This window comes from Apteryx mantelli, chromosome 3, assembly GCF_036417845.1.
Source record: "Apteryx mantelli isolate bAptMan1 chromosome 3, bAptMan1.hap1, whole genome shotgun sequence".
NCBI lineage: Eukaryota > Metazoa > Chordata > Aves > Apterygiformes > Apterygidae > Apteryx > Apteryx mantelli.
In genome coordinates, this window is record NC_089980.1 from 135,270,034 (window position 1) to 135,296,778 (window position 26,745).

General features: G+C 45.8%; 1 protein-coding gene across 1 annotated transcript; it reads right to left on the reverse strand.

Annotated features, from left to right (window-relative positions):
- TFAP2B (transcription factor AP-2 beta) lies at positions 1-26,554 on the reverse strand. The gene is made up of 8 exons (XM_067294856.1): positions 26,474-26,554; positions 23,268-23,294; positions 21,532-21,990; positions 16,116-16,176; positions 7,777-7,996; positions 5,055-5,173; positions 2,438-2,579; positions 1-301 (listed from the first exon to the last, which is right to left on the reverse strand). Exons 1-8 carry the CDS (start codon positions 26,552-26,554, stop codon positions 1-3), a joined length of 1,410 nt encoding a protein of 469 aa, XP_067150957.1.
- Between the last annotated feature and the right edge of the window lie 191 nt (positions 26,555-26,745).

The window sequence follows — 26,745 nt, forward strand, 5'->3', positions numbered from 1 at the left end:
TCATTTTCTGTGTTTCTCTTCCTTGTCTCCAGTTTTACTACCTGGTCCTTCGCCAGATGTGTGCCTGTTAGCAGTGTTGTTGTTCAAGAACATCTTGTCCATGCCTTTGAGAGCTTCAGTTAGGTAGTTTTGAAGGGCCGTGAGGGCGGCGCAGATAGCGGGGGCCCCAAAGCCGTGAGTGATGAGGCTGAAGTGAGTCAAGCAGCTCTGAATGCCCGGTTCCAAAATAGGGGTGGGCCGGCTGTTTCCAATGGGCGTCCTGTCCTGGGCCAAGAGATCTGTAAATTCTTTACAAAGTTGCCTGCATGGAAGAGAGGAAGATGAAGAGAGAAGAGAGAAAGAAAAAGTGGTGGTTAGACGCATGCCACACTGACAGAGGTCTCTGAGACAACGGAGATTGAAGGAAGGGGCAGGATCAAGCCATGGCAAGGCTGATCCCAAGCCCCAGGCCTTCCTTTCCCCAGTGGCGTGGGGGACCCGGCCGCTGCTCCCACACCAGGAGGTCGGAGGAGACCAGCAGCCCTCTGCCCAGGACCAGGCTCTTCAGCAGCAGGGAGCGAGCTTGCTGCAACGGGGTTGTCAGAAGAGCACCAGGCCTGGAGATGGAACCTCCACCACCAGGATGCCTCTGAAGCACCACTGAAAACCCAGGCCTGCTGGGTGCCTCTAGAAACAACCAGGCAGCAGAAAGGCAGAGAGATGCAGCACGAGTCTGTGGTCTGTCCATCTGTCCAGAGGCCTGAGCCAGGCCCCGAGCTGGTCCCATCGGTGCTGTTCCCAGAGGAGAGCACCAGCTGGATGAGACCTACATGGACCTGCAGCCCCATGCATGGAGGACCATGGGGTAGGATAAGGAGGGAGCAAAACCCCTCCAAGATGTCTCAGGCCAGGCATCCCTGGGAAGAAAGGTCAGGACTCTGAGGCCACGTGCTTCCTCACATGAGGACCAAAGCTGGGACTTTCTATTTTATTTTGCGGGGAGGCACCTGAATCAAAGCATCAGAGCTGACATCCGGCTCCTGTTTGTTTTCCCCCCACCTTGGAGAATCAGATCTTTCCTTTTTTTTTTTTTATTATGAGTTTTTTTCTCCCTTTCTTTTCTTTGCTTTAGTCCAGAAGGCCTTCAAGTCAACAGGTACCCAGGCAAAGTGGAAACCCGGGGAGGCAGGGAGGTCCTCCCAAAAGAATAGTCACTTTGAGACAGATGCCTACCCAGGGACCAGAGAAAAAAGGACTGAAGAGAGGGGGAAAAAAAAAAAAGGAGAAAAAAAGAAAAAAAAAAACTTTAAAAGGGCATACAGCTCTCATCCTCTGAAAATCGCTGAAATTCCCAGTGGGTTAAAGGTTTCAGAGGGTGGAGAAAGATAAAGGTCTACTTCTATGTGTATTATCCATTAAGAAAGTGCAAGAGAGGAAACTTTGAATTTGGAGAACAAACAGTAATGAGTCCAACATTTTACATCTTCAAAGAGCAAAGCAGGGTCTGCGAGCAATTAAAGTTCTGGGACATTAATATCTTCTGACCCTGCGGAAAAGGACAATCAAATTCCAATCACGTCTAAAAAACATCTGGACAAATTTGAGCAAATGATTTTTCAACCCTCCATATATTTCTTTAAATTACACTGTCATCGGAGCAAGCCACGTCCCAGAGCATGAAATAAATGAGAGCTGCTTGGGTTCGTTTTTTGGGGGGTTTTCCCCCCTTTTTTCTTTTTTTTCCCCCAGAGAGACAGAAATGTGCGGAGACACACAGCACCCACCACCGAACACCCGAGCGAGCTATAAAACACCCAGCGAGCCGGCCCGGGAGGCAAAGCCGGGTGTAAATCAAACGATATAGAAAAGCCACGGAGAAAGTCCCAAGGGAAAGAGATGGATGGGGGGGACCCAAACCCGGTGGCAGATTCAACGTCCCCGTCTCCTCACCCGCTTCGCAGCGGCGGCCGCAAATTTGTTAGAACTAGGGACGATTAGCGATATACTTTTTTTTTTTTTTTTTTTTAATTAAACTGTGTGGAAAAAGCATTGCAATCTGGCAGCAACCTTGCAGGTGCGTGCAGCAGGGAGGGACAGACCGACAGACAGTGTTGTCCCCCTGCAGCCATGGGAGTGGAAGTAAAATATAGATTTTTGGTCCCCTTTCCATGCATGATTTTTTTTGGGGGGGGGGGGGGCGGGGGTGTATGGCTTGGAAACGACCTAGGGAGAGTCGCCTACACCACACAGAAACCCCATTGCAGAAGGTCACGGAGGCAATCCGGGATCATGGTGTGATACGGGCACCAGACGAGCATCCCTTTCCTCCCCTGCCCCGGACCGCTATAATTTTGGGGACTGCAAACTCCGCCTGCTTGTAAAAAGAGCGCAGAGGAAGGCTTTAAGGAAGGGGGAGGATTTTTTTATTGTTATTTTTATTTTTTAACTTCGCACTCACTTTGTAGCAAGCAGCATGTTTTTCCTGGAGTGGAGGTCGCTGGGGTCCGTGTGCTGCCTGTTCAGGTACTCAGAAACAGCCTTGGCTGGGAACTCCGTTTCGCAGATGTACCCAAAATCCCGAGCTAAGTGAACGGCCTCACCTGCACAAAAGGAGAGGGGCATTAACAGCCTCTGATCCCCGCCCTGCTGCCGGCAGTCGGATCGGCCAAGCGGCAGCTTTCTGCTGCCCATCTCCACCCCCTAGGACAGATCAGCTCTTTGGGGCCGTGTTTGGGAACCCGCTGACATCGCCCGCACCTTAGGGACAGGCTCCGGTCTCATGTTTTCCCTCTACAAGCCCTATTTGTCGCCAGAAGTAACTTTATGGGGCAGCTTTTCAGCTGATGAGCTTTGTCTTCGCTCCAGTCTGATCCCAGGCAAACTTGTGGGAAAAGTACCCACCCACACACAGACTCACACACATACACTTTCAAGTAAACCGGACCAAAAATAAATAAATAAAATAAAATAAAAAGAAACAGTGAGAAGGAACTACTTAGGTCCCTAAATTCAGGAGGACCCCTGAACTTCCTTTAAAGCAGAGAATTCACTCCTATTTCAACACACCAGAACATTGTCCGGAACTTTACAGATGCGCGCGTAATTTTTGATATAAAAGTCCTTTCTCTGCGGGACATTATGTGTATACTTCTATATACACCCACATATGAGGACAGAGAGCGCCTGCATCATTATCGCAATTATTGCCACATCTGTAAAATGATGCAGATAACTGCGTTTCATCCGCTGGAAATTATCAGTCCGCTATCCGATCTGACCATGCAGCAGAAACTCCTCTTTCCCCAGTGAAAAGATACCAACTAATGGCAACCTTTTTTCCTGTGAAAAATAATAATTATTCTAACTCTAATTCTAATTGTCGCTTCCTCTGCCTGTCTGGTTTCAGGTTTCTAGCCTCCAGAGGTCCGCGTCATCAAACTCCTGCTGATGTACTTTATGGCACAAGAAGAAGACACAGTAGCTGAAGAAAGGAGGAAAAGAAGAAGAGAAGGGAAAAAAAAAAAACACAACCACCCCTCAGATTCTAGGGGGATTCCGCCAGATTATAGCTCACCCCCTCTAGAATAAAGCACTAAACCCTTTAAAGCACCGCCTGAGGGACCAGGGGAAAGATTTCCAACACGCAAAACAGATATATATAATAACTCTAGGACCGCACTATTTTTAACGATCAGGACTTGCGGTACCACGTCATCTTGCTTTTCCGAGGTTTCTCACTAAGCGCCAAAGGGGTTGATGGAGGAAGGGGCACCGGGCTCGGCTCCGCGGCCGCTCGGGGCAGCGGAGCCCCGTCCTGGGCTGCGCTCAGGCCGCTCATCCCGCCCGGGGCTGGAGGCAGCATTTTGGCTACAGGCAAAAGCGTAACAGCGATGCTAAATCCTGAACCGGAGGCAGAAAGCGAGCTAAAGCCCGAGCGGGTGCAGCTTGGTCCGCGAGGAGGGAGCTCTTTTAAGGTAAACTGTTGGTTTGGAGGTAAATCAGAGGAGGGTAGCATGAGGTAGGCGATGCTGCACACTTGACACGGTTGGTGGCATCTGTACCCCATAGCCGGACCCCCCGGACCCCTAGCGCACTCGGCGCAAGCCATATGCCGACAGCAAGTCGGGGGAGTCGGTGCCCACCGGCCCTTTGGGGCCTGGGTTCATCTCTGCATGAGGTCTTAGCACTCGCATAACTCAACCAAAAAGAGCTGAAAAGTTAATATCTAGCGCAGATGTTTGTGCATGCTTATATGCAGAAGAGATAACCGGATTATTTCTGCGCCTCTCGGTGTGTCTGTGTAATGTAGATACATGTAATTCATAATTACATCCATACTATTCTGGTTATGTTTTTTGGAGAAGGTCCAACTTTTCTTAGCATAAACGCACGCACATATCCTAAGCATATTAGCGGCTCTCGATTTTACTCTTCAATACGGTAACGATAAATCAAAGAAACGCGCCGAACGCCAAAACGGCATTAGTTCGCTTGAAACCATTTAAAACTCCAGCTTCTCCTTCCCGCTTCCCTTCCTCGGGAAGAGCTCGTCTCTTTGTTCACGTCTAGTCACCCTAAGGTAACCTGCACCCTGCAGCTGCTAAAATGCTCCGATTTCTTTCCTCTGCCGAAACAACGAGGGGGTCTGTATCCTTTTTCCTCCGTGAGCACACGGCAGTGGGCATCTGCCATAAATAAACTCGGGAGGAGCGAATTAGCGAGAGCAGGGAGTAGAGGCGGAGGACGCAGCCTGGTAATTAATAGCAATGAGGAGCGGGGACTGTCCTGCACACACACACACACCTACACACCTACACACACACAGATCCTCATGCTTGCCACCAAGAGGAACCAATGCCTTCTCCACCTCCCACCCCCTCCCAGGCCAGGGACTTCATTTGGGGGGGGGATGGGTTCCTCACGCGTGTTGGCCTTAGGCATCCTAACCCGCCCTGAATTTCACCTCCGCAGCGATTTCCCACCTGATCCCGAAACTTTTGGGGGTTCGCAAAGTGTCGGGCGCGAGTGGAGAGCAGGCAAGAGGGAGAGGACGGGGACGGCGGTCCCCTGCTTACCTTCCACCAGGGAGGTGAGTAAAGTGACATTTGCGGCCTTACGCCTGCCGGCTGGTAAATTCAAACCGATTTTTTCTAGCCTTTCTCGCAAAGATCTCCCCCCGTTTTTCGATTTGGCTCTAGAATTGCAAAGAAATTAACATTGTGATTAACCCCGCAGTGTTCCTGGAAGAAACGTTTAGTCTGAGCAGTCAGTGGAGCCTGGGAGGGTTTTTCGCTCGACGTTAGCACTTCGTGCGTGTGGATTTCTCCTCAAGTTTGCTGAGATTTGCTTAATTTCTCCCAGGGGTGGGAGTGGGGACGAGCCCGCTTTTCTCCTCCTTTTATCCAGGGAAATCAAATAATGCCAAACAGCAATAATTACTGTGCAGGGGCCTGATATGGAAGGCGGCAACTGGGTTGCTATTGTACGACACCAACATGCGTTAGGGTGGAGTGTAGAGATGAGCAGAAAGATAGAGGGTGAGAGCTAGATCCTCAGTTATTCTAGGAAAGAGTCAAAATGGAAAGAAGAACGAGAAAAAAAAATCTAAAGGGCTCTAAGGGAGAATGTAATGTGCGTGTGTGTCCGTGGATAAACAGAAAAGGAGAAAAACATTTATGAAACTATTGGAACTGTTTCGTGTGTGTGTGTGAGCAAAGCCAATGCTGGGCTACTGGGAGGAACACCTAAAAGCCGAGTGCGCTATATAAAGCATTGCCTGAAGGAAGATTTGAAGATCTGCCCGAGGTTACAGATAAGGACAACAGAGGGATGAGTGAGCTATAGATGGGAAATACAGAACTATTGTTTGCACACCTATAGATATGTACCCAGAGAGTAAAGCCCCAGGGGTGAAATTTTGCCACCTGTGAAACCAGTGGGAGCTTTGACACCGGAATCAGAGTCCACCCCAAATCCTTCATAGTTCATTCATATATATATAAATATATATAAATAAAATTAACAGTCACACTTAGCGGAAGGAAATCAGAAGTGACAGAGAAGCCAACCTGGTTTCTCACTATTTTATATCAAAGCAAATAGTAATAAATGGCAGAATTGCAAAAGAGAAGCTTTTCATATTTCATTCGCTCTGAACCAAAAGCTTGTCTAAAACTCAGACTCAAGATAGGAACTGAAGTCAGCAGCAGCCAATGATTACGACTTGGGCCATCTCCAGAAATCCACTGAAGTTCAGTAATGATGTTTCTTTACCTTGATAATTATATTTTCTACAGTGTATCTCTCAGATGTTTTCTCTGCTCCATTTGCAGTTACACGGAATGAGCAGACCGGTTGGCATCTGTAAGTAAAAATCCCCGCTTCTTCCACTGGCACGGATCACAGCTGAACACTGATTACAGAACTCACGTGGAAGTGCATCTATTTAAGGAGACCCTACGTCTCACCTGCATTTTAGGATGAGTGACCGTGCATGCAGCAGGACTCCCCCCCCCCCTCCCCCCCGGCTCCAGACACGGAGCCGGATCCCCTGCTGTGATAACAGACTTTGCCCAGGTTTCGTTTAAAAACAACTTAGAAAAGATGTGGCTCAACGGCTGCTATAGGGTAGCTGGCAAGATCTCTACTGCTCTAAGATTAACAGCTTTCAAACGCCACCTGAGATTTATTCATGGCCAATTTATATGCATTTGTTCCTGTCCGGGTGTTATCCTTGGTCTTCCAGCCTGCCATACACCTCCCAGGTAGGAAATGAAGTCTTATCCCCTCTCAGCCTTCCTTTGGCTACTGAACTGTTACCTTATACCACATCATGACTTCTTCCCTTTTCTGACTGGAGATATATCCTTATCTCACCTTTCTCACAGACAAACCACACTGGCAATTCACAGTCCTTCAGTCACTATCAAGAACGTAAAGGCCTGTCTTCCTGTTTTTTTCCAGGCAATGATCTCGGAGCTTAAATTCTTGTTGCTGGTACCCAAATACATGACTTCTCCCTTGACATGAAGAAATGGCAACCAGGCCGCCAGGACATGCCTTGCTACTCCTTTTCTTCAGATAAACGTCAATTAATTTGGGGTCTTCCGCACAGTTCACCAGCACGTTAGTGGGTGATTTGCACAAATGTGGAAACATCATAGGCCTCAAGACCAACCTTGAACAATTCCACCAGCAACCTTCCTCTAGATGAAAGTTGTTGACTTTCAAAGCTCTCTGTTGATGACTTTTCTTTAACCAGATACTTAACTACTTAACAATTCTCCTATTAATTCCCTGCCAACTTCAGTGACGTCCCACGTGGCACCCTGTTAATTGCCTCGTGGTTATTGCCATATAGAGGAAGCCCCACAGATTCCAGTTATCTGGGAAATATACTGTCTTGTCCCTGAAATACATCAGGTCCATCACGCAACATCTAACTTCCACACGCCCACGGTGGCATTTTATCTTATAATCCGTTTGCTAAGAAAGAAGAAGGAGGAGAAGGAAAGAAGACAGAAGGTGTCTGTGTGCATGTACAGGGATCAAAAACGTCTTCCATTCTGAGCTGCTTTAACAAAAAAAGTACACGGCCACATCTGTCTCTATCCTTCAGACATTCGTCTCAATACCTCAAAACAGGATATTTTTTTACCCGAGGCTGGGCATTACACACACGTGCACATCCTGCTGAGGTAATAAGATCAAGTCATATTCGAGATCTTCTTTCCTGATGGCCAAGCACTTATGGTAGAGACAAGGATGCCCACACACCCGCTCGCCTCGGCCTCTTACCTTCGGAGCACTCCTCCGAGGAGCGACGCGTTGAGACACTCGGGAGGAGAAAGGCGTCTTTGAACTTCTCCCACAGTGACTTTGTACTTTGAGGTTGAACTAAGCAAAGACAAGCGGCCAGGTACGGAGCAAAACACCTCGCCGGTATTGACTGAAATTCCACCCAGGAAGCCATCTTTATTCATCATCAAAGAAGTAACAGATTTTGGAGGAACCGGAACTGGAGAGAGAAAAAGGGGAGGAGGGGAGAGATGAACCATCACGCCACGAGGGAGCACAGCTAACCACACTGCCTCTGACACGCACCGCGAAAGGAAAGGGGATTTTCAACCTCCTGCTACCTCCAGCCACCTCAGGGGGTGCTGCTCCACCAGGCCTCTAGGAAAGTGCCCCAAGAACCAGGGATGGCCAACAGGGTCGTGCTCGCATGCCTCGCTTCATCATGAGGAGATACAATACACCGTGTAAGCACCAACTTCGTGTTTCGGATCTAGGCTTGCCTAGAGCCCTCTAATGCCTTTCTGTACAATGGACAGCGCCTGGCACATTGATGAAGGTGAAAAAAAAAAGGAAAACTTGCTACTTTTGCTTATTTTTCTACTATTTCTCTTGCTGAACTAGTAAAAAATTCACCGCACTAAGAGAGATTCTGTCTTAAATAAATATCGAGGCTGGAGGATACAGCAACCAGAAGACAGCTCTGTTATTGCTTTGTGGTTTTATTAAGTCTGGTTTATGAAACAAAATGAACCTTTTAGTTCAGAAAAATGATCGCCAGGAAAAAAAAAAACTGGTATAACCATAGCATTCACCATCTTGATCATATTGTACTATCCATAAAGTACTGGGAACTCTCATGTCCCTGAATAAAGCTGATCTAATTACTGTAACACATATTTAAAGGAAGCAAAAGCAAAAACAAAGCAAAAATGAAAACATTTTATTCTGCTCACGATAAAACAAAATATTTAATTTATTTGAGAAACTAGTAAGGTTATTTTAAGAGCAACCAAGGGGATTATAATGAGCTAATTCCTATAATAGCAAACAGACACACTTAGAAATAAACAACAGCAAAAAAAAAAAAAAAAAGGCTAAAGCAAAAAATGAGAGCAATCCCCTGGTGACATGAATTTTGTTTACAAATGAACTTAAACAGCTCCCTCATAATTGTGTGTAACTGTTATGATTTACAGCAGGTGCTCTAATCAATCAGCCAATCACTTTAATTTATAGAGAGCCTCGCTGCATTTTCCCAGTTGTTTCATTTCTGCGAGTAATTGATAACAAACCGTACTTAAGGTATGTTTTATGCAGGAGTTAATAAGAGCTGACAGCTGCTACTGCTGCTTCCTTTTAGAATCGCTGCAACGTGCATTTCCGTATAGAAAGTGTACTCCTAAAATGCAGATTCGCTGGTGGTAGTCTAGTGGCAGTCTAGCGGGCATATTTCAGAGGAGAAGACTAATTGATTACACACCCTCGCGGAGCAGATCCTGCTTCCCAGTCTCCCCTTTTCACTCAATCAATTGCAAAACCAATTCGGCAAATAATAGGGTTCTATTATGCACATATGCCAGCTATTTAGGTAGTTATAATACATGTCAGTTAAGCAATAAAAGCCCTGTTTATTTGCAACATATCTGGAGAATCAAACCATTAGGGCTGAGGGGATATTTAAGTCGTCTGGAGCTGCTAAACAATAAGATCGGGTATCCTAATATATTACCAAGTGCTAACTACTGGGCAATTGCCAATTTTATAACCTCAGTGTATGGAATAGACACAACCGTGTTTCACTGTTTTTATTACAGATCATTTCCTACCGCCAGACCAGACCCCCACAATAAAAGCTCTATAACAGCGAAAAACCAAAAGGCAAGTAGATTTCAGATATACATATTGCTTCGTATGCCTCGTATATAGTCTCCAGTATAAACAAATTATTTTGAGTGGCTTTACTTCAGGGAATCGGAAAGTGAAATGGATTCCTATTTCTCTATTATTTTTAGCTGGGCGTTTTATACAGCTCATAAAGGCGGTTTCAAATGGTTTGAAATCGGCACAGAAACAGTTATAAAAGAGTTAGAGGCCCGCTCCTGCTTTTCTTGCCATTAGTAGGTATTTTGCCATTGATGCTATAGAAAGAGACTCCTTTGGGGTATCAGAGGCAGTACTGGCATTCAAAAATAAAAGGATCTGTCTCTTTCCCCCATGAAACATATATATTTATATGTTTGTGTGTGTGTGTCGCATATTTCATGTACTTTGTTCTGCAGCGTCATTCGAGTGCAAAAAAAAATCAAGAAAAAGAAAAAAAAGAGTTAGATTAAAACACTGCCACAACAGAGATATTTTCATGACTGGCATTTTTCTTCGGACAAGCACACAGGCTCGCTGGTTCGAGTACACCTTTACAGGGGCTATATTTAGTGCCCAGTTTATCAGGTCACTGTCCAGTGAACTGAGAAATTAAACAAGAGGCAGCAATTCCAAGAACATCTGATCTTAGTCTAAACTCACTAAGGAGAGAGAGAGAGAGGTCCCCGTGTAATGCTTAAATATATCTCACCTCGCTCGCTTTTGGAGCACTTATTACATTAGTTAACCTTTGAAATATGGATTTTTCACGTGTTCGATATTTTTTCCATGCAAATTGCTTTTGGTAAGCAGGCTGGCTGCCTTCCCTGCGATGCTGAGCACTCTTCAGCTTTTGTTCTTACCAGTGGCTCACCAAAAACGACTACATGAACATACCGAGCAGTTGGAGTCTAATAACTCTAAGCCCATTTGAGAGTCTTGCCAGGCGGTGTAAGCATAACTATTGCAATTTCATAGCTTCGGAGAGATGTATTCTATCTATCCTCTGTATCTTCTGTAAATTACCTAATACTTCCTTAAAAAATTTTGTTTGCCACGGAATGAATTAACTCTATCTTTATCATATCTATATGTTTAGCATGGCTATAGCATTTCAGATAGAGACCAGCCAGTACCAGAGCTAATGCGACGCGGAGGTTTTGGTGGGTGAACAAATACCCACGTCCGTGTGTGCAGCTGCATGTGTCAGATCCCTGCGTGCACGTAAACTCTGATAAACTGTAATGCGCAGGGTATTTTTAGTCGCTGACAACTTTCCCGGGTGGTTAGGGATTGCCGTAACTTGTAATGATACAGAAGAGCACACACGTATATACACGGCGTCCCCACTACCCCTACGGTAACTTTATCCCATTTATATAGTTCTTGTTGTCCCCAGCAGGAGCTGTTTTACTTTCACTCCTAAACTCCTTTCGGCGAGTGTACGTGAGCGCTCTCACAATCCCCCCTTCCAAAATCTTCCCCTCCTTTCTCCTTCTCTCCCTCTTTCTCTCTTTCTTCTTCTTTCTCTCTCACTCTCACCCTCTCTCTGTTCCTCTCTTTTTTTTCCTCTCTCTTTTTTTCCTTTCCTCCGGTTACTTTCAATCTCTTTGTCATTTCTCCCCCTTCCATTTCTCTTCAGCTTATCAATAAACCGGGAGAGCAACAGTAGCCGCTTGATTTGTTAGTAATTATAAGCATACTGTTCCTGCAAACGGGATCTCTAGATGAGTGAGATCGCTTTAAAACGACAGCAGGAAATGGTGGGGAAATGGAGCATGGCGAAACTCAGCGTGAAGCTTTCAGTTCTTTACATGTTTACAATTTTCTGTGCATACATTAAGTCTTAGGCTGTGAGGGTTTTTTTGTTTTTGTTTTTTTTTTGGTGGTGGTGGCGGTTCTCTGTTGGGCTGCTCACCACAAACGCGTGAAAACGCGCCCCGATGCACACGCACAAGAAGAAATGGGAATAAAAGGGCATGTCAAGAGCACGAAAAACGAAACGAGCAGAAAGAATCATTACGTCCCGAAAATAGCGGAATAACGATTCTCTAATCTGTGGACGTCGTTGCGGTAAACCTGGAGAACAACGTGAGAGCCGATCAGTCGATCAATCAATCAATCCACCAGTCAAAAGAAATGTTTCTCTTTCTAAAATGCCATGGAGAAACTTATTACTAATTAGTTATCAGCTTGCTGTGTTCACATCTTGGGAGCTACTTATCGGGCCCGAAACGAGCCAAAAGCTCTTTGTCCATCATAACAGCAAGGCTTTGTATTTACTGCTGATTTGGTCTGGCTCTGTAGACAAACCTAGGAGTCCAGGGACAGTGTGTCACCCTTTTGCCACTAAAAGACTCGGTTCTTATTTTCTTCTTAACGAACGCGCACAGAAAGTGGGTATTCACGCTCCCTTCCCTCCTCTGCCGCTCGTCTCCTCCTCCTCCTCCTCCTCTTCCTCCCGCCCCCTCCTCCTCCGCAGCCCCTTTGCCCCGAAAGCCAGGAGGAAATTTCCAAGTGAAATGTATTCCCTCGAAACTGTTTTGCATTAAATTAAAGGTGACAACAACGTTCCGGCAGCCTTCCAGGAAAAGGTACCCGACACAGTGACACCGAAGCGCAATCTCTGAAGCACCGTTTGATTCCCAGGTCTGTCACCTGAAAGCCTGTGGCCAGGGTGGTTTTCAGTTAATCATTTACTGCTGGATACTTCAGGAAGGGGGTGGGGAGCAATCTCATGCTATACGATTAAGAGTCGCTTTTAAAAGAAAATGCTAGGACACCTCTTTTCACATGCTTCTTTAAAATAATGCTAGTAATAGCGCGTGTGTAAGCAAGGAGACAATGATTTAAGTTATTAGGGTTAAAACGGTCTTTCGTGCTAACTCAGACGTGAGCGCACCGACAAGCTACAGAGAGAGCTGAAAGTAAATAAATACATCAGGATAATTTTAAGGTCACTGACTGTGCCCCAGAGTCACAAAAAATTAACTTTGGACTCGGGCCACGCAGGATTTTGAAAGACGACAACTTATTTCGCCATCGCCCGCGCCAAACAAATTTCAGATGAGCAGTTGACAAGGGGACCCGATCTTTTATTCCTGACGTGCGGAAAACCTTCCCTTCGTTTCAGCAGAAATCGAGGAAAGGCCTCAAAACATGTAGCCGGTAAGCTCTTAAAGCCGAGTTAAATCTGGTATTAATGCTCTTGATGATTATTATCATCTCGATGATTTATCTGGCTCCCTCCCTCCCACTTCAGCCACCCAAATCTTAATGGGGCTAGGAGTTAACGATGATTTTTTAATGTCTCGTTGGATTTTTAGACTGCTAATGTACCGCATCCTTCTCATTATTAGTTTATTGATTGTTCATTGACCAGCCCCCTTCAAATCGTATTAACCACCCTCTGCCAGTTTAGATTAGGAGGGTTTAAAAAGCACCTTTCATTATTTCACCGCCACCACCGCCACCACAGTAGAGTTCAGGCTTGGTAGCTTAATGCTAGCTCTAATGGGGCAGCTAAGAGACGAGGGGCCACGGTCCCTGCCTATTGCATTAATAGCTCAAAGGGGGCTAATACAGAAAATTAGCCTTAAACGAGCTCTGGAGATCTCCAAATGAAAGAGCCATTTATCACGCTGGCTACCTTCACTCCACTCGTTTGCTCTCTCTACTGGGAACAACTCATTTCCTCTTAACTAAATTACTTCAGAAATGTCAAGTAAGCTCAGATAGCAAACATAACAAGAGACCGCGTATCTATAATCTATTGTGTGGGATCGATGCGCAAGATAAATTGATAGCTATATATGAGTCCCTATATAATCTCCTTAATATTTTTGGCAGTCCTTTTGCATCTCTACATAGATGGATAGATAGATGGATGATTCCCTCTGCAGGCCTCAGAAAGACCATAAAGAAGTAAACACTTATAGGCTGGAAGACATAATTAAGTTTATGCTTTAGGTCTGTATCATATTTTTTTTTTCCACTACATTTTTATTACAGCATTTGAAACACTAAACTAGGTTTTGGTGAAATAGGCCCCCTTCAACCTACAAAATATTTATCACGAAGAGTATTGCACTGCACAAAAATCAATCAATAGCTATCTGACTGTCTATTTATCTGTGTCATCTGCCTGCAACAGTGACTTACAGAGTTTAAATAACTTATCGTTACTTCAGAGTACATCCTTACAGCTGCAAAGTGTAGAAAACAAAGAGAAAGTCCTGCTGAACCCTTTCTGGGTTGCTCCTTCTCTCGTTCAGATTAAATATTGTCTGCCACAAATGTGCCCTGCTGCTTATTGCACGTTTCTCTTCCTTTGCACCCAAGAAACTCGCTGTTCGAAAAGAAACCCAGCTCACAACATGCCTTTCTGCTGAAAAGTTCCTTAGAGCTTAGCATTACCTCTAAGGAAGCAAATACTGCTCCAGGGACTTTAAAACAGCTACAAGCGAACGCCAGTAGCTTTTTAGTTATTTCCAAAGTGCATAGGTATCCTGTTCATCAGGGTTAGAACTCAGAGTATCTCTTCCGCTAGCTGCAGGTCCCCACATGTGATCCCACCTATATGTGTGTCTGGGTCTCTGCGTGTGGCAGCTGCTGTAACTGTAGCGATTCCAACGCCCAGGCCCAGCAAGCGCCTCTCGATCTATACCCAATAGCTTCCCCATAATCATTATAATTCAAATCTTAATTTGACAAATTTAACCGCGTGATACTCCCTACCTAACCGTACCAGTCAGCATGCACATTAGATGTCTCTGCTCTCCTCGTCATTTGAAGGAGGGAGAGACACAGGCAGGGAGAGAGGGGGGAAAAAAGGCTATTTTTGACTGGGTGATCGCACACAATACAGCAGAGCGTCCTGCGAATAACAAATTGCAAAACGAAAATGCCAACACGGACCAACGTTAAAAAGAAGTCTCTCGACCACAAATCAACCACCAATTAATCAAATACACCCAAGAGGAAACGTCGTGTATGAGCTATCAAGCGGGCGGGGGGGGGGGGGGGAGAGGGGGGGGCGGAGAAGGGACTGGAAGGGAGAGGAAAAAAGGGAAAAAATACAACCAGAAGCCGCCGTGTTACAGACCATAAGCACGAAACCTACCGATCACATGCAGACTGAGCTCATTCCATTAAAAACTAATTACAACACAAACTGATTGCATTAAGACAACTTTTTTAAAGGTTTTTTTTTTTTCCTCTCTCGAAAAATCCTTGGTCTTTTCAACCGGTGGTCATAAACGATGCTGTCAAATGATCTGCAAGTTTTCATCTATCCTTCCTCAAACGACTAGAACTTCACTGTGTGTATATGCGTGTGTGCGACCGTACCCGAGGATTTAAATAAAAACAATAAATAAACGGAAGGACCTCATGGTGCCTTCAGTACATTTTAAATAAACACCCTCCCTATTATTTTTCTTTGCCTTCTAGAAGATCATCTCTATTCAACTATCTGTAGCTTAATAGTTCCGCATTTGACAAATAACAAGGTCCTGGCGATAAGTGCTGCTGATAGTAAACATAAGGGACAGCATTTCTAACTCTCATCTCTGGTACTTAAAATTGAATCTAGAAATAGAAACTCCTTAGATAATTAAAGATAGCTTTCCCTACATTTGCAGCGTGTGATCTGTTTAATGTCTATCAGCATAACACAACACTAATCGCCAAGCATCTTCGAGTGACTGTCAGAGAAATGTAAAAAAAAATTAAGCAGCTGCAATACGCCCAAAATGAGTTATTGTAATTACATTTAATTAGTTTAATTAGTTAATTATTTTGCTTACAGCTGTACAAGAGACTGCAAACATTTGTTAATATCACATTCCCTTTAACAGTATGGGGTGAGGCTGCAGTTGCACTAAATCATGCACGCGTATGTAGAAAGATTTTTTTTTTAAAAAAGGGGGAGGGCATGTGGAAAGGGGGGGGGGATTCTTGGAAGAAGGGGGGGGGGGAAGGAGCCGAGGCTGCTTTTCCACCGGCGTGCATTTCTCTCCCCCCCCCCGCACGCCTGAATCGCCTGGGAAATGCATGAAAACCCCAAAGGGGATCAGCCCCCTTCCCGCGGTAAAAGCCGGGTGGGAAGGAGGGGGCCCGTGGAAACCGCGTTTGGGCATGGGGGGGGGGGTATTTGCGAGCAAGGTGGCAAATTCACATCGGGGGGAGCGTGTTTTCCTACTCGAACTGCTATGGGCAACAGCGCAAAGAAATATTTGCAATTAGGTGTGATTAATCCGAGTGCAGGACGGGGGGGGGCGGGGGGGGACCCGCTTCTCCTTTCCCATGTCTTTCCTTTTCCCTTCACTCTATCTACCGACCCCAAACAGCTATTCATCTTGCTGCCGTGTATGCCTGCTTCCCGGATAAATTAATTGCCCCAAAGTAAAAAAATATATATATCATGAAGATATTGCTACACAGTAAAAGTTTGTCTAGCTTGTTGGAATAATCCATACCTTTTTTAATGACAGACTGGTCCAATAAGTTCATACCGCTGTTATTGGCATCTTCAACTGACTGTGGATATAAAAACATCACTATTCAAATTGACTGGATATTAAAGAATCGCGTACATAAATCATGTCATTCCAAACTGGCGTTTCTGTTATTTCCATTTATATTAATTCACTAGGGGAGGAGGGGTTTATTATTGCTATTATTATTATTATTCCCACCAAATCGACAAGGAAATGAAATTCTTACAAATTATATAGTTTTCTAATAAAGAAGGAGGTGTGAAGCATATGGGGTGCAATACTGGTTTTGTTATCTTATAAAACGTAGATGTTGCATAGACTTTTTTTGCATTCGATAAAGCTTTATATTTCTTTCTTTGAAAACCTAGTAATTTGGCAACATCTGTAAGATCTATTGCATGGCATAAATGAACACGATTAAGGACAACTTAAATTCTCCCTCCCCTTTTCCCACCCACCCTCCCCCCCCCCCTTTTTTTTTTGTTGTGTTTTGTTTGTTTGCTTAACCCCGCCACATCTTAATAATTCAAGGGCCATTTACTTTTTATATATAATAGTTTACATTATGGACTTTTAATTAAAGCCTGAGCACTTCGGAGTGCAGCGCAACGCCCACATCGTATAGGGTACGAGCAGAAAGAGATTTACAGCTCCCAGGGTTGCTCACAGGGCCTGAGTTTGCGGGGGCGGCAGTGTGCGGGGGCGGGAGGGGGGGGGCCGGGGTCGCACATTAGCAAAAGCCTAAACTATTAAACTGGCTGCCTAGAAGAAGTCTCCCGCTTTCCCTCTCAACCTTTTTATTATTATCATTATTATTGTGTTATTTTCAGCCCCGTGGGGAGCACACCTGTTATTACGGCGTTAACTTCTTTAGGAAGGGAGAGAACAAAGACGGACGCGGAGGACAGAGCAAATGTTTCGTTCCTTAACATGAAGTTGCCATTAAAAAAAAAACAAAAAAAAACAAAAAAACGAGTACACAAAAATTGCCGCTAAATCTGCGGTCGGCACAGCAAAACCATCTCCTACAAAGCAGAGATGTCATAGGAACAATTCACGGTAGGAATTACGACAGGTTCCGTTTTAGGATAGATTCTGGATTCCAGCTAGAAGGAGGATCTGAGCTTTCTTTTCTTTTCTTTTTTTTTTTCTCTCTCTGTTTTGATCATTAGTTGAGGTTTTGTTTTTTTCCGGATTATTACCTATTCGGAGAATTTTCTCCTTTTTTTTCCCTGATAAGGAAAAACCTCTTAACAGCAAAGCAAAGCTTTTCTTCCCTATTACTTTAACTTTATCTTTGCTACGCTGAGTGGCTGAGTTTCTCCTGCTCCAGCCCTTATCTCCCTACGCTCAGCAGAGAGACATTCAGGATGGAATATGATTTAGGAGGAAATTACATCTCCAAAAGGCGCACCAAAAAAAAAAAAAAAAAGCAAAAAACCCCCAACAACAATGTGACGGACCAATATTTTCTCGAGCTCTGTCCTTTCTTTTCATTTTCCTTGAGCACACGCACACACACACGCACACGCACACACACACGAGTGGCTCCTCGTGGCGTGCGTTTGCGCGTGCCTGCGCGTCTCCCCCGTAATCGATAGGCTACGTACCTAAAGGGCACAAAAAAGAAAATTACGGAGGCTTCCCTCCCTCCCCCTTAGCAGCCACCAAAGAGGGACGAGGAACGAATCCTGCAGCCTGCTCGCCGCTCGGTGGCCCGGCAGGGGAGGGAAACACGAAACGCCATCTTCCCTCTCCCTCCTGCTCCCTCCTCTCCCGGGCACCCGGCGCTGCCCACGCTTTCCGTGCGCGCCCTCCGCTCGCTCCGCCAGCAACGTGGGTTAGTTGTTGTAGTTAATGAGAAGACTCCTGTCTGATTTTCTATCTAATTACGCCCTCCTGCTGGGTTTTTGTACAGGATATTCGCTCAGCATGCTGGCAGTTAATAGTCACAGAGAGGATCGTAAAGATTTAATTAGGACTGCATGCGGAAACGTGGAAAAAACAACTCAGACTTTTAATTACTAGACTTCTTTAGTTAAAAGTGATACCAGGGGTTACTTTCGAAGAGACTTGGGTGTTTTGGTTCAGCTTAACTTTCCAGCTCGCTACCTAGCACGCAGAGGCGGTGACTGCCGTGTGTGTGGGTGAGAGGAGGAGTGGAGGTGTGCGTGCAGGGAGGGGAGAGGTGATGCGTTTCTAGATATACTTAGAAAATCCAGAGAGGAAGATTCCCCTCCCTCCCCTCCTCCAGCAGCCAAGTAGTACAGAGCTACCTATAAATCATATATACCTCATTCAACAGCTAGGAAAATATCTGAGAGGGAGAAAGGAAAAAAAGAGTTTAATCTCTTCCCTCCCCCCCCAAAGGCTCTAAAGCACCTGGGTCTTCCCCTGCAGATTTTTCTTTATAGTAGCTTTGTCCTAATAAGACCCACAAACCACACTTTGCCTAGTCGCTAAGTAAAAATATATATATATGTATATAAAATAATAATAAAAAAATCCTGGGTTGCAGTGGTGTTTTTCAGCGTCTCTACTAGATGATGCAGACTGGTTTTCACTAAGGAGCTCTTTCCCTTCCCCGTTCCCTGGCTGCACGGTTGCAAACTGCAGACTGGAAATTCCTCTCGAAAGGGGCAGCAATGACAATACGATCCGTTCTGTTTACCATAACAGAGCGCTCTCGTGTTACAATCACTTAATTATATCCCCGGACAATGGGTTACACATGGCCTGGATTCGGTGTTTATACAATAACCACTGCTTCTTTCTGTCACGCACTCCTTTTTTTTTTTTCCCTCTCTCTCTCTCTTTCTCCCTTGTCAGCCCAGCCCATCCTTGTGACATTGTTTAATCAGAGACGCCTAAGTTAAAGAAGACATATGCGTCTGTATCTATCTACCTAGATATCGGTTCAACTTTTTAGAAGACTACCAAAAAAAGAAAAAAGAAAAAGCGATCTGGGACCATTCCTGGAAATCGTCTCTGGTGTTTATGGATAATAGGCATATATGCTCCTTGGAGCAGTGCGCCTACGACAAATCTATGTTAAAAACCAGGGTGGAAAACTGCCCAACTTCATCTGTCACTAATGGGGGGTGGGGGGGAATAGAAAATGTTCAGCGATAGGGGTGAATTTTGGGCTACCTTTCCCTCTATTTGTGCTAACTTGCAGTTGGACACTTCTCCCTTCACGTGTTTCTGCTTGGGTCACCCTCTCTCCCCTCTCTCTCTCTCTTCCCCTCCTCCCCCAGCCTGAGACCAAACTTTTGCAAACCAGGGCCCGGGCTGCTCCCCCAGGGCCCGGCGCTGCCTGCTCAGCGCAGCCCGGACGGGGGGGACCGAGGCCCCCGGCGGCACCGCGGAGCGGCCACGGGGCTCGGGCGACCCCCGCGGGCTGCGCTTGGGGCCAGCGCGGCTCCCTGCGCCCCGAAAGGCCACTTCCCTGGAAGAGAGAGGGGGGATGCTTTATGTGAAGTGTCCGGGAAGAGTTTCCCCTTTTTCTCCTTCCTTCCCTCCACTCTTTCTCTCTTTCTCTTTTTCTTTCTCTCTCTTTCTTTTCCTCTCTCTTTCTCTTTCCTTCCTTCCTTCTTTCCTTCCTTCCTTCCTTTTCTTTCTTTCTTCTCTCTTTCTCCCTGTCTTTCTCTCTTTTTCTTTCTCTTCCTTTCTCTTACACTTTTCTTTCTTTCTTTCTTTCTTTCTTTTTCTCCCTCTCTCTTTCTCTCTTTCTCTCTTTCTCTCTTTCTGTTTTTCTTCTCTCTTTTCCTTCTACCTTTTCCTTCTCTCTTTTCCTTCTCTCTCATTCCTTCTTTCTCTCTCTCTCTCTCCCTTCACAACAGTGTAAGGACAAGAGAGCATGCAGTTATGGACTTCCTTTGGGGAAGGTGGAAATATCAAAGCACTAGTTAAGTCTTTCAGTTACAGATAGGAAGAGAGAGGGAGAGAGCCACTTTTCTGCATTCACCGAGGCAAAACTCGCCTCGACCTCCTTGCGAGTTTTGCCTGAGTCAGGAAGGCGAGACGGGACCTGTGAATGCTGCCCGAGGAGGCCAGGGACGACTCCCAGGTCTCGCAAATAAACTTTGAAACCCGCGGGAGACAGGAGGAAATCTAAGCAGAAAAACCTTCCCAGCTCTAAAGCACTCGCTCCAGTCCTCATCACCAGCAAAGCTCCGAGATTTTCCCGTGAAACGCTAAAAAAAACCCGCAAGCCAACGCGACATGATCCCTCTGCTCCTCTTCCACTGATTCTTTTATTACGATGATCCCTTTGCACCGCTATTTTATCCTTCTCAGCCTCCTCTTTCCTCCTTCCTTTTCCCCCCTCTGCAGACTGACTTGGGAGTCCGTATATTATCCAGTAGTCCAGATCTTTGTTTATTCCAGGTCTGAATATACACACACACATATATATATACATACATATAAATACACATGTATACATATATCTTCATAACATATATATATATATTCGGAAAAAGGAATAAAAGCGGACCCAAATCCCGACTTCTAAAGCCTGATGCAAGATCTGGCCCCTGAAGGCTCCTGCCTCCAGCTCGAGGTCCCCAGCTGGCTGGTCTTACCCCCCTCCAGCAAGGTGGAAACCAAGCCACCGAAGCGCGGAGGGCCCCAGCGCCAAAGCTGTTAAGGGCCTTTCTGTTTTAAGGAAATAACACGTGATGACGAGTTTCGCGTGGGATGGGGGGAAGCTGGGAAATACTGTGCCTTGAGCCCCGTGAAACTCCTTTGTTACCCAGCGGAGCTAATAGACCAAATTTAAAATCAGTGCTACCCTTAAGAACTGTATTTAAAAAGGGGGGCTGCCTCGTTTCTGGTGGCGGGTGGTTGCTTTTGATCATTATTATTATTATTGTTATTATTATTATTATTATTATTGCTGTTGTTGTTGTTATTATTATTATTATTATTATTTCCCCCTCCCTCACGGATGAAGAATAGAGTCACTTGACAGTTTCATCAAAAATCCCTAAGCTGCAGGAAATTGGTTAGCGAGAGCTGCTATTTCCTGGGAAATACCTGGAATTTGAAAGGCCGGCTTGAACTCTGCCAGCTCTCGAAACACGTGGAATATTTCGAGCAGTGTGTCTGCCTGCCTGTCTTCCTACTGGGTTCTGCTAGCTCTCCATTTAGGGGAGGGTTTACCAAAGAGAGCCTGTGCGTGATGACATTCTCCTTTAAAAAAAAGAAGAAGAAGAAGAAGAAGAAGAAGAAAAAAAGAGGGGAGTATTAAATTATAGTCTCCAGCGCGAGAGAAGGATGGGGAGCCATCACACGGTTGCCAGAAGCCCCCCTAGATGATCTCCGAGCGAGGCCGCGGCCTGGGGGAGGCTCGTGCCTTGCCCGCGGAGGAGAAAGGAGCGCGGTGCCTTACCTGGACCTCCTCCATGCCCGGGTGTCCGATGCCGTGCAGGGAAAGGCTGTCGCCCATGCCGGAGTCCAGGCCATGGTGAGCCGAGTGCAGGAGGACGTCTGGCCTCCTGACCGAGTGGTAGTCCCGCCTGGGGTCCAGGCCCGAGAGCTGCGGCAGGGCGGCCCGAGGCTGTGGCAGCAGCGAGCCGGTCTCCGATCCCACCTCTTGCCTCTGCCTCTGGCCCCAGGGGTGCTGCTGGGGCTGGTGCAGGGGGTTTAGGGAGTAGGGGTCATTGACATGGGAGTAAGGGTCCTGGCTTTGGTGGTAAGGAAGAGGCTGGTAGGGGGGTGGGAAGTAAGGCGGCTGGAAATCCGAGGACGGGGTGTGAGACAGCGGAGGAGCGCTGGAATAGGGTCCCTGCGAGACGGATCCCAGCTGGGACAGCCGGGAACTGTGGCTGGGCACTCCATCATGCCGGTCCTAAAAGCAAATTAAATAAATAAAAAAAAGAAAAAAAAAAGGAGGACCTTAAAAAAAAAAAAAAAAAAGCACAAACCCAGCAGCAAGTCGCCCACCCCAAAATAAAACTTAAGAACTAAATAATAATAATAATAATAATAATAATAATAATAAAGGAAACCGGTGTTCAAATGTATCCCCCTCCCCCGCCGCGGATTAGAAATATTCCAGCGTTTCTCACCCAGATCGTGTCTATTCCCAATAACTAGCAGGAAGGGGGAGTTGGGGGGGGCGAGAGGGAGAAATGCTAAATGTCATAATTGAAAATGTAGGACTGGTGTTTCATATGCGTGTAAGATGTGTGACTTCAGTCCAGTAATACGATTCCCCCTGCATCAGCCCCCAAAATAAATCCAAAGGTAAAAAAAAAAAAAAAAAAAAATCAAAATGAACCCCCCCCAAAAGAACCCAACCCTCCAAACAAGCCACCCCTTGTCCTGCCTAAAGTTTCCAAACATCTATTTATTCCCTCTGCTGAAGTCCTGAAACTCAAAATCACCAACCCATCTTCACGTGGAAAAGACCAGAAGGAAAGTTGCACTTCTCGGAGGACTCCGAGGTAAGAAGTAGTCCGGGAAAGGACTTTAAAAAAAGAAAATCAAAAACACGGGGGGCTCTTTGTATAAGGAGAGCACACCCCTAGGGAAAAAAAAAGGAAAAAAAAAAAAACCCTCAGACAAAACCCAAATGAAACATCGGTATTGAACAAATCCAGCCGCTACGATTTCTGCAGCAACTTCCAGTGTCTTTTGTCTCCTTTTCCGATATTATATTCCGGAGCACGGGGTGGGAGCGTGGGGGGGTTTCATTGTAACGAAAACTCTTTGGGGTGTGGGGGGGCATGTGGGGGGGGGGGCGAAAGCGTGTGCGGAAAGGTGGCAGAGGAGTTTTGTCCAACTCCACCGAGCTGAAGCTGCGAGGCTAAAAGCAAACAAGAAAATATCTCTTCCACGAAGGGTAGTTCCAATCCCCACAAGCAATGGCACACATGGCTCAAAAAAAACAAAAACAAAAAACTTTTTTTTCCCCCCCCTGCTCTCCCCCCCCCAAAACTCCCCTAGCTCAAATCGAGAACACACAATGCAAAAAGGGAGAAGCAGCTGCAAGCCTCCTCCAATTATTGTGCTAAATTACCAAGCCAAAGGCGTTTAAAAAGAGAGAGAGAGAGAGGGAGAGAGACAACAGATCGAGAGAGAGAGAGAACATGCAATTCTAGTACAACATGGATCCAAACTCACCATGGCGGAATAGGTGTGGACTAACATCTGGAAATAAAAAAAGTCTTGTAATAGCTAAAAATAAAATAGTGGCGATAATGCTAATAAGTGGAGGGGGAAAAAAAATATCAAGGAGATCTGCAAAGGGACGTGTTGGACACGGGAGAGCAGCTCGAGAGATTTCGAAGTCTATCCATCAAAAAAAAAAAAAAAAAAAAAAAAAAAAAAAAGACCAGTGCCCCCAAAACCGAGCCTGGAAACCTATATCTACATATATGATTTACCCCTCCCTCTCTGTTTTTTTTTTCTTTTTTTTTTCCTTTTTTTTTTTTTTCTTTTTCCTTTGAGCTCCCAGACACAATCCTCTTCAACCCAAGGCTAGGCTCAGACTGCTCCGATACCCCTTCCTCCCTTTCCTTCTCTACACCGCCTCATAATAATTGATATTCATGACTATTAATATTACACGACTACTTTAAAGGGAGAATGCAGGACCAAATGGAGCGTGAAGCTGGCAGCCAGCTCGAGAGCTCCCCTACTATTGTAAATGACGTTCATTCAGTGGAGAATTACTCGATGTAATCAGACGAGGGGGGCTGGCAGAGGCAGAGTTTGGGGAGAGGGAGAGGGGGGGAAAAAGTTTAGCAAGGAAGAGGCATAACTTCAATTAACTCCAGCGGAGGAAGATGTGTAAAGTAGACACTGCTGGTCGGGAGCAAGGAAATGAGATGGAGCAATGCTAGAGGCAAAGGAGAAGAAGAAGAAGAAAACCGTATTTCCTTCTTTTACATTTAATTATACATTCCAAATACGAGAAATTGATTGCCTTTGGTGCTTTTGTTCTTATAGCTTTTTTTTAACAAATAATGAGAAAAAATAGGCTTTTCTAATCCTTTCCTTTTTAAAAAGAAGGAAGAAGAAATGTGCAGCGATTATAATATAACTATTTACAGCGGAGATTAAGCCCTTTTGCTGAATGCTACAGATCGTACTTATTCGCAATAGCAAAATAAATACTTGGATCGGGGTTAAGTTGGGCTCCATTTAATTCCGAATCCTGTTCCTCCTGCCCGATGTGAAAATGAATAAAAATAAATATATACATATACACACACACATATCCCAATTTTCACCCAAAAGTTAAACGCATGCAGTGAATTTTAAAGGAGAGTAAATTTATAGTTTCGAGGCAAAGCCAGGGGCGATATAAAACCTTTTTGATGTTGCAGGAACCCGTTCAACTGGACTGTCTGCCATTTCTGTTAAAGTTCAACTTACGTTCCTTCCTAAATAGACTCACACTTCCCAAAGCAGCCCCCCCCCCCCGCTCCACACACACATACACACTTTTGTTTTAAGAACAGTCAGTTTAAGTGGCTAAGGCTCCCCCACCACCGTGTTGTTAATTATAAATCGGAAAGAGGAAGAGAGAGGAACATTTTTTTTTTTCCCTGAGATAAACCTAGAAGGCTTTAGCTGCTTGAAAAAATAAAAATAAACAGGGATTTTTTTTTTTTTAACTCTGCACATTACTAGCCCCACCAAGTTAGTGCATACCATGCCTGCAGCCCACCCAGCCGCTCCCTGAGTCTGCCTCTCTCCCACAGCAATTTAGAAACGCGAGTGTCCACCAAGCGCACAGCGGCCAAGCCAGATTAAAAATATCCTCTTAAAAAAAAATAAAATAAATAAATAAAGGGGGGGGGAAAGAAAAGAAGAAAGGGGAAGAAAGGGGGGTCCCCGAGCTCCGCGGCCGGGGAAGGGGGTCCGGCGCCCGCCGCCGCAGCGGGACAATGGCCGGGCCGGCGGCGGGGGGGACGAGCGGGCCGGGGGGGGCGACCGCGCTGTGCCGGCGCCTCACGCCGCATCTGCTGCCTCTTTCCAGCCTCCCGTCGATAATCAGCCCGGCGGGAGCTCCGGAGAGCCGAGCCGGGCGGAGGAGGGCGACCCGCCGCCCTCCCGGCGGCCCCTCACCGTGCCGGCGGGTCGCCGGTGCTTCCGTGCCGTGCTCCCCCCCCCCCCTCCCCGCGCCTGCCCAGCCCTGCCGCTGCTTTGCCCCGGAGTTTGCCGCTTTACGCCCCAAAACGCGCTGCCGGGGCGGTGCGCAGGGGGCCGCGGGGGCCCCGACGGCGCTGCCCGTCCCGGCGCCCCGGGGGTGGCAGCGCCGGCGCGGCCCTCCCTGCCCTCCGCCAGCCGCCCCCCGCCGCCCCGCTGCCACGGGCACCGCCGCTCCCGCCGCCCGCGTGTCCCCCGAAAATACAAACCACAAAAAATAATTAAAAATAAATTCGGAAGCCATAAGCCCGACGCCTTTCCTGACGCATCTGCCCCCGTTTCGGAGCAAATCCCGTTTAACTTACGCGGCGTGCGTTCGCCGAGCCCGTTCGGAAAAGATGCCGTTCGTGACGCCGTGCAAAATTAGGAGACCTTTCGCGGTGTTTTTTGCTGCGCTATTATTATATATGTGTTTTTTTTCTCGGTCTGCTCGAAAATATCGGAGGTCTGAATAAAGCGCACAAGTTTTCTCGTCGACGGGCTACGCGGAGCTGCGCTTTGAGTGTGTGAATTCGGGTGTGTGTGCTCATATACGTGCAAGAATGTATGTACCCTTTGATAAATATATGTATACTTGCATACCGTATCTGTTGTTATATAGGTAGAAAAAGCCGTAAAAATGTATCCGATTGTGAAAGCGAGAAGAAGACAAAAAAATCCAGGTTCAGGATGAGCTTAGATTGGAATTGGAAATAAAAGGAAAAAAAAAACAAGAAAAACAAGAGAAGAAAAAAAGACATGTATCCAGTCTATGAATACCAGATTGTGTTTCTCTTCTATTTTCAGCTTTTTTTTCTCGACATTTGTCCATATTTAATCGAACTATATTTAATTCGAGGTCTAAACAATCAAACTCTTGCCTTTAAGTTGCCTCATTCCAACCCCCAGATCATTTCTTTGATGTTTTAAATCGCATCAAACAGCTTTTCCGCGAAAAAAAAAAAAGTTTAGGACTTGGCATGCTGAATACAAATATGCAAATAAATAAGCATTTAAGCATTTACTCTCGGTTTCCTAACTATATATTTGTGTGTGTTGGTGTGTGCGTTTATATAGCTGCCTATATGTATATGTAGATATAGATATATATTATATAGTCATGCCTATATACAGCTAGAAGTATATTTAAATATACATACACTCTCTTACTCATATGCATATTATATACTCACCTCATAGATATCTTCATACTTGACATTTTCAACCAGTTTCCAGAGCATGATGGCAGGCTGTTCTCTAGGAGGTGAGTGCATTCATGTGAAGAGCAGATGTCTGGATTCTCAGTACTTCTCTGTCTGTAATGATCCATCTATAATTGGAAATGGGGGACAGACACCAAATCCGACGTTCCTCTTCCATTGCAACTTATATCTGTTGTCTGAAACAATAGGCTGCAGAAGTAAACCTCAATCGGATAGTAAAAAACATTAACTGCTACATACTT

Coding starts and splice junctions, on each gene's coding strand:
- TFAP2B (XM_067294856.1), bottom strand. CDS start 26,554: ATGCACTCACCTCCTAGAGAACAGCCTGCCATCATGCTCTGGAAACTG. Junction 16,177..21,531: donor CGGGCATGGAGGAGGTCCAG/GTAAGGCACCGC, acceptor TTATATCCACAG/TCAGTTGAAGATGCCAATAA. Junction 7,997..16,115: donor CCAGTCTGTCATTAAAAAAG/GTATGGATTATT, acceptor TTCTCTCTCCAG/TTCCGGTTCCTCCAAAATCT.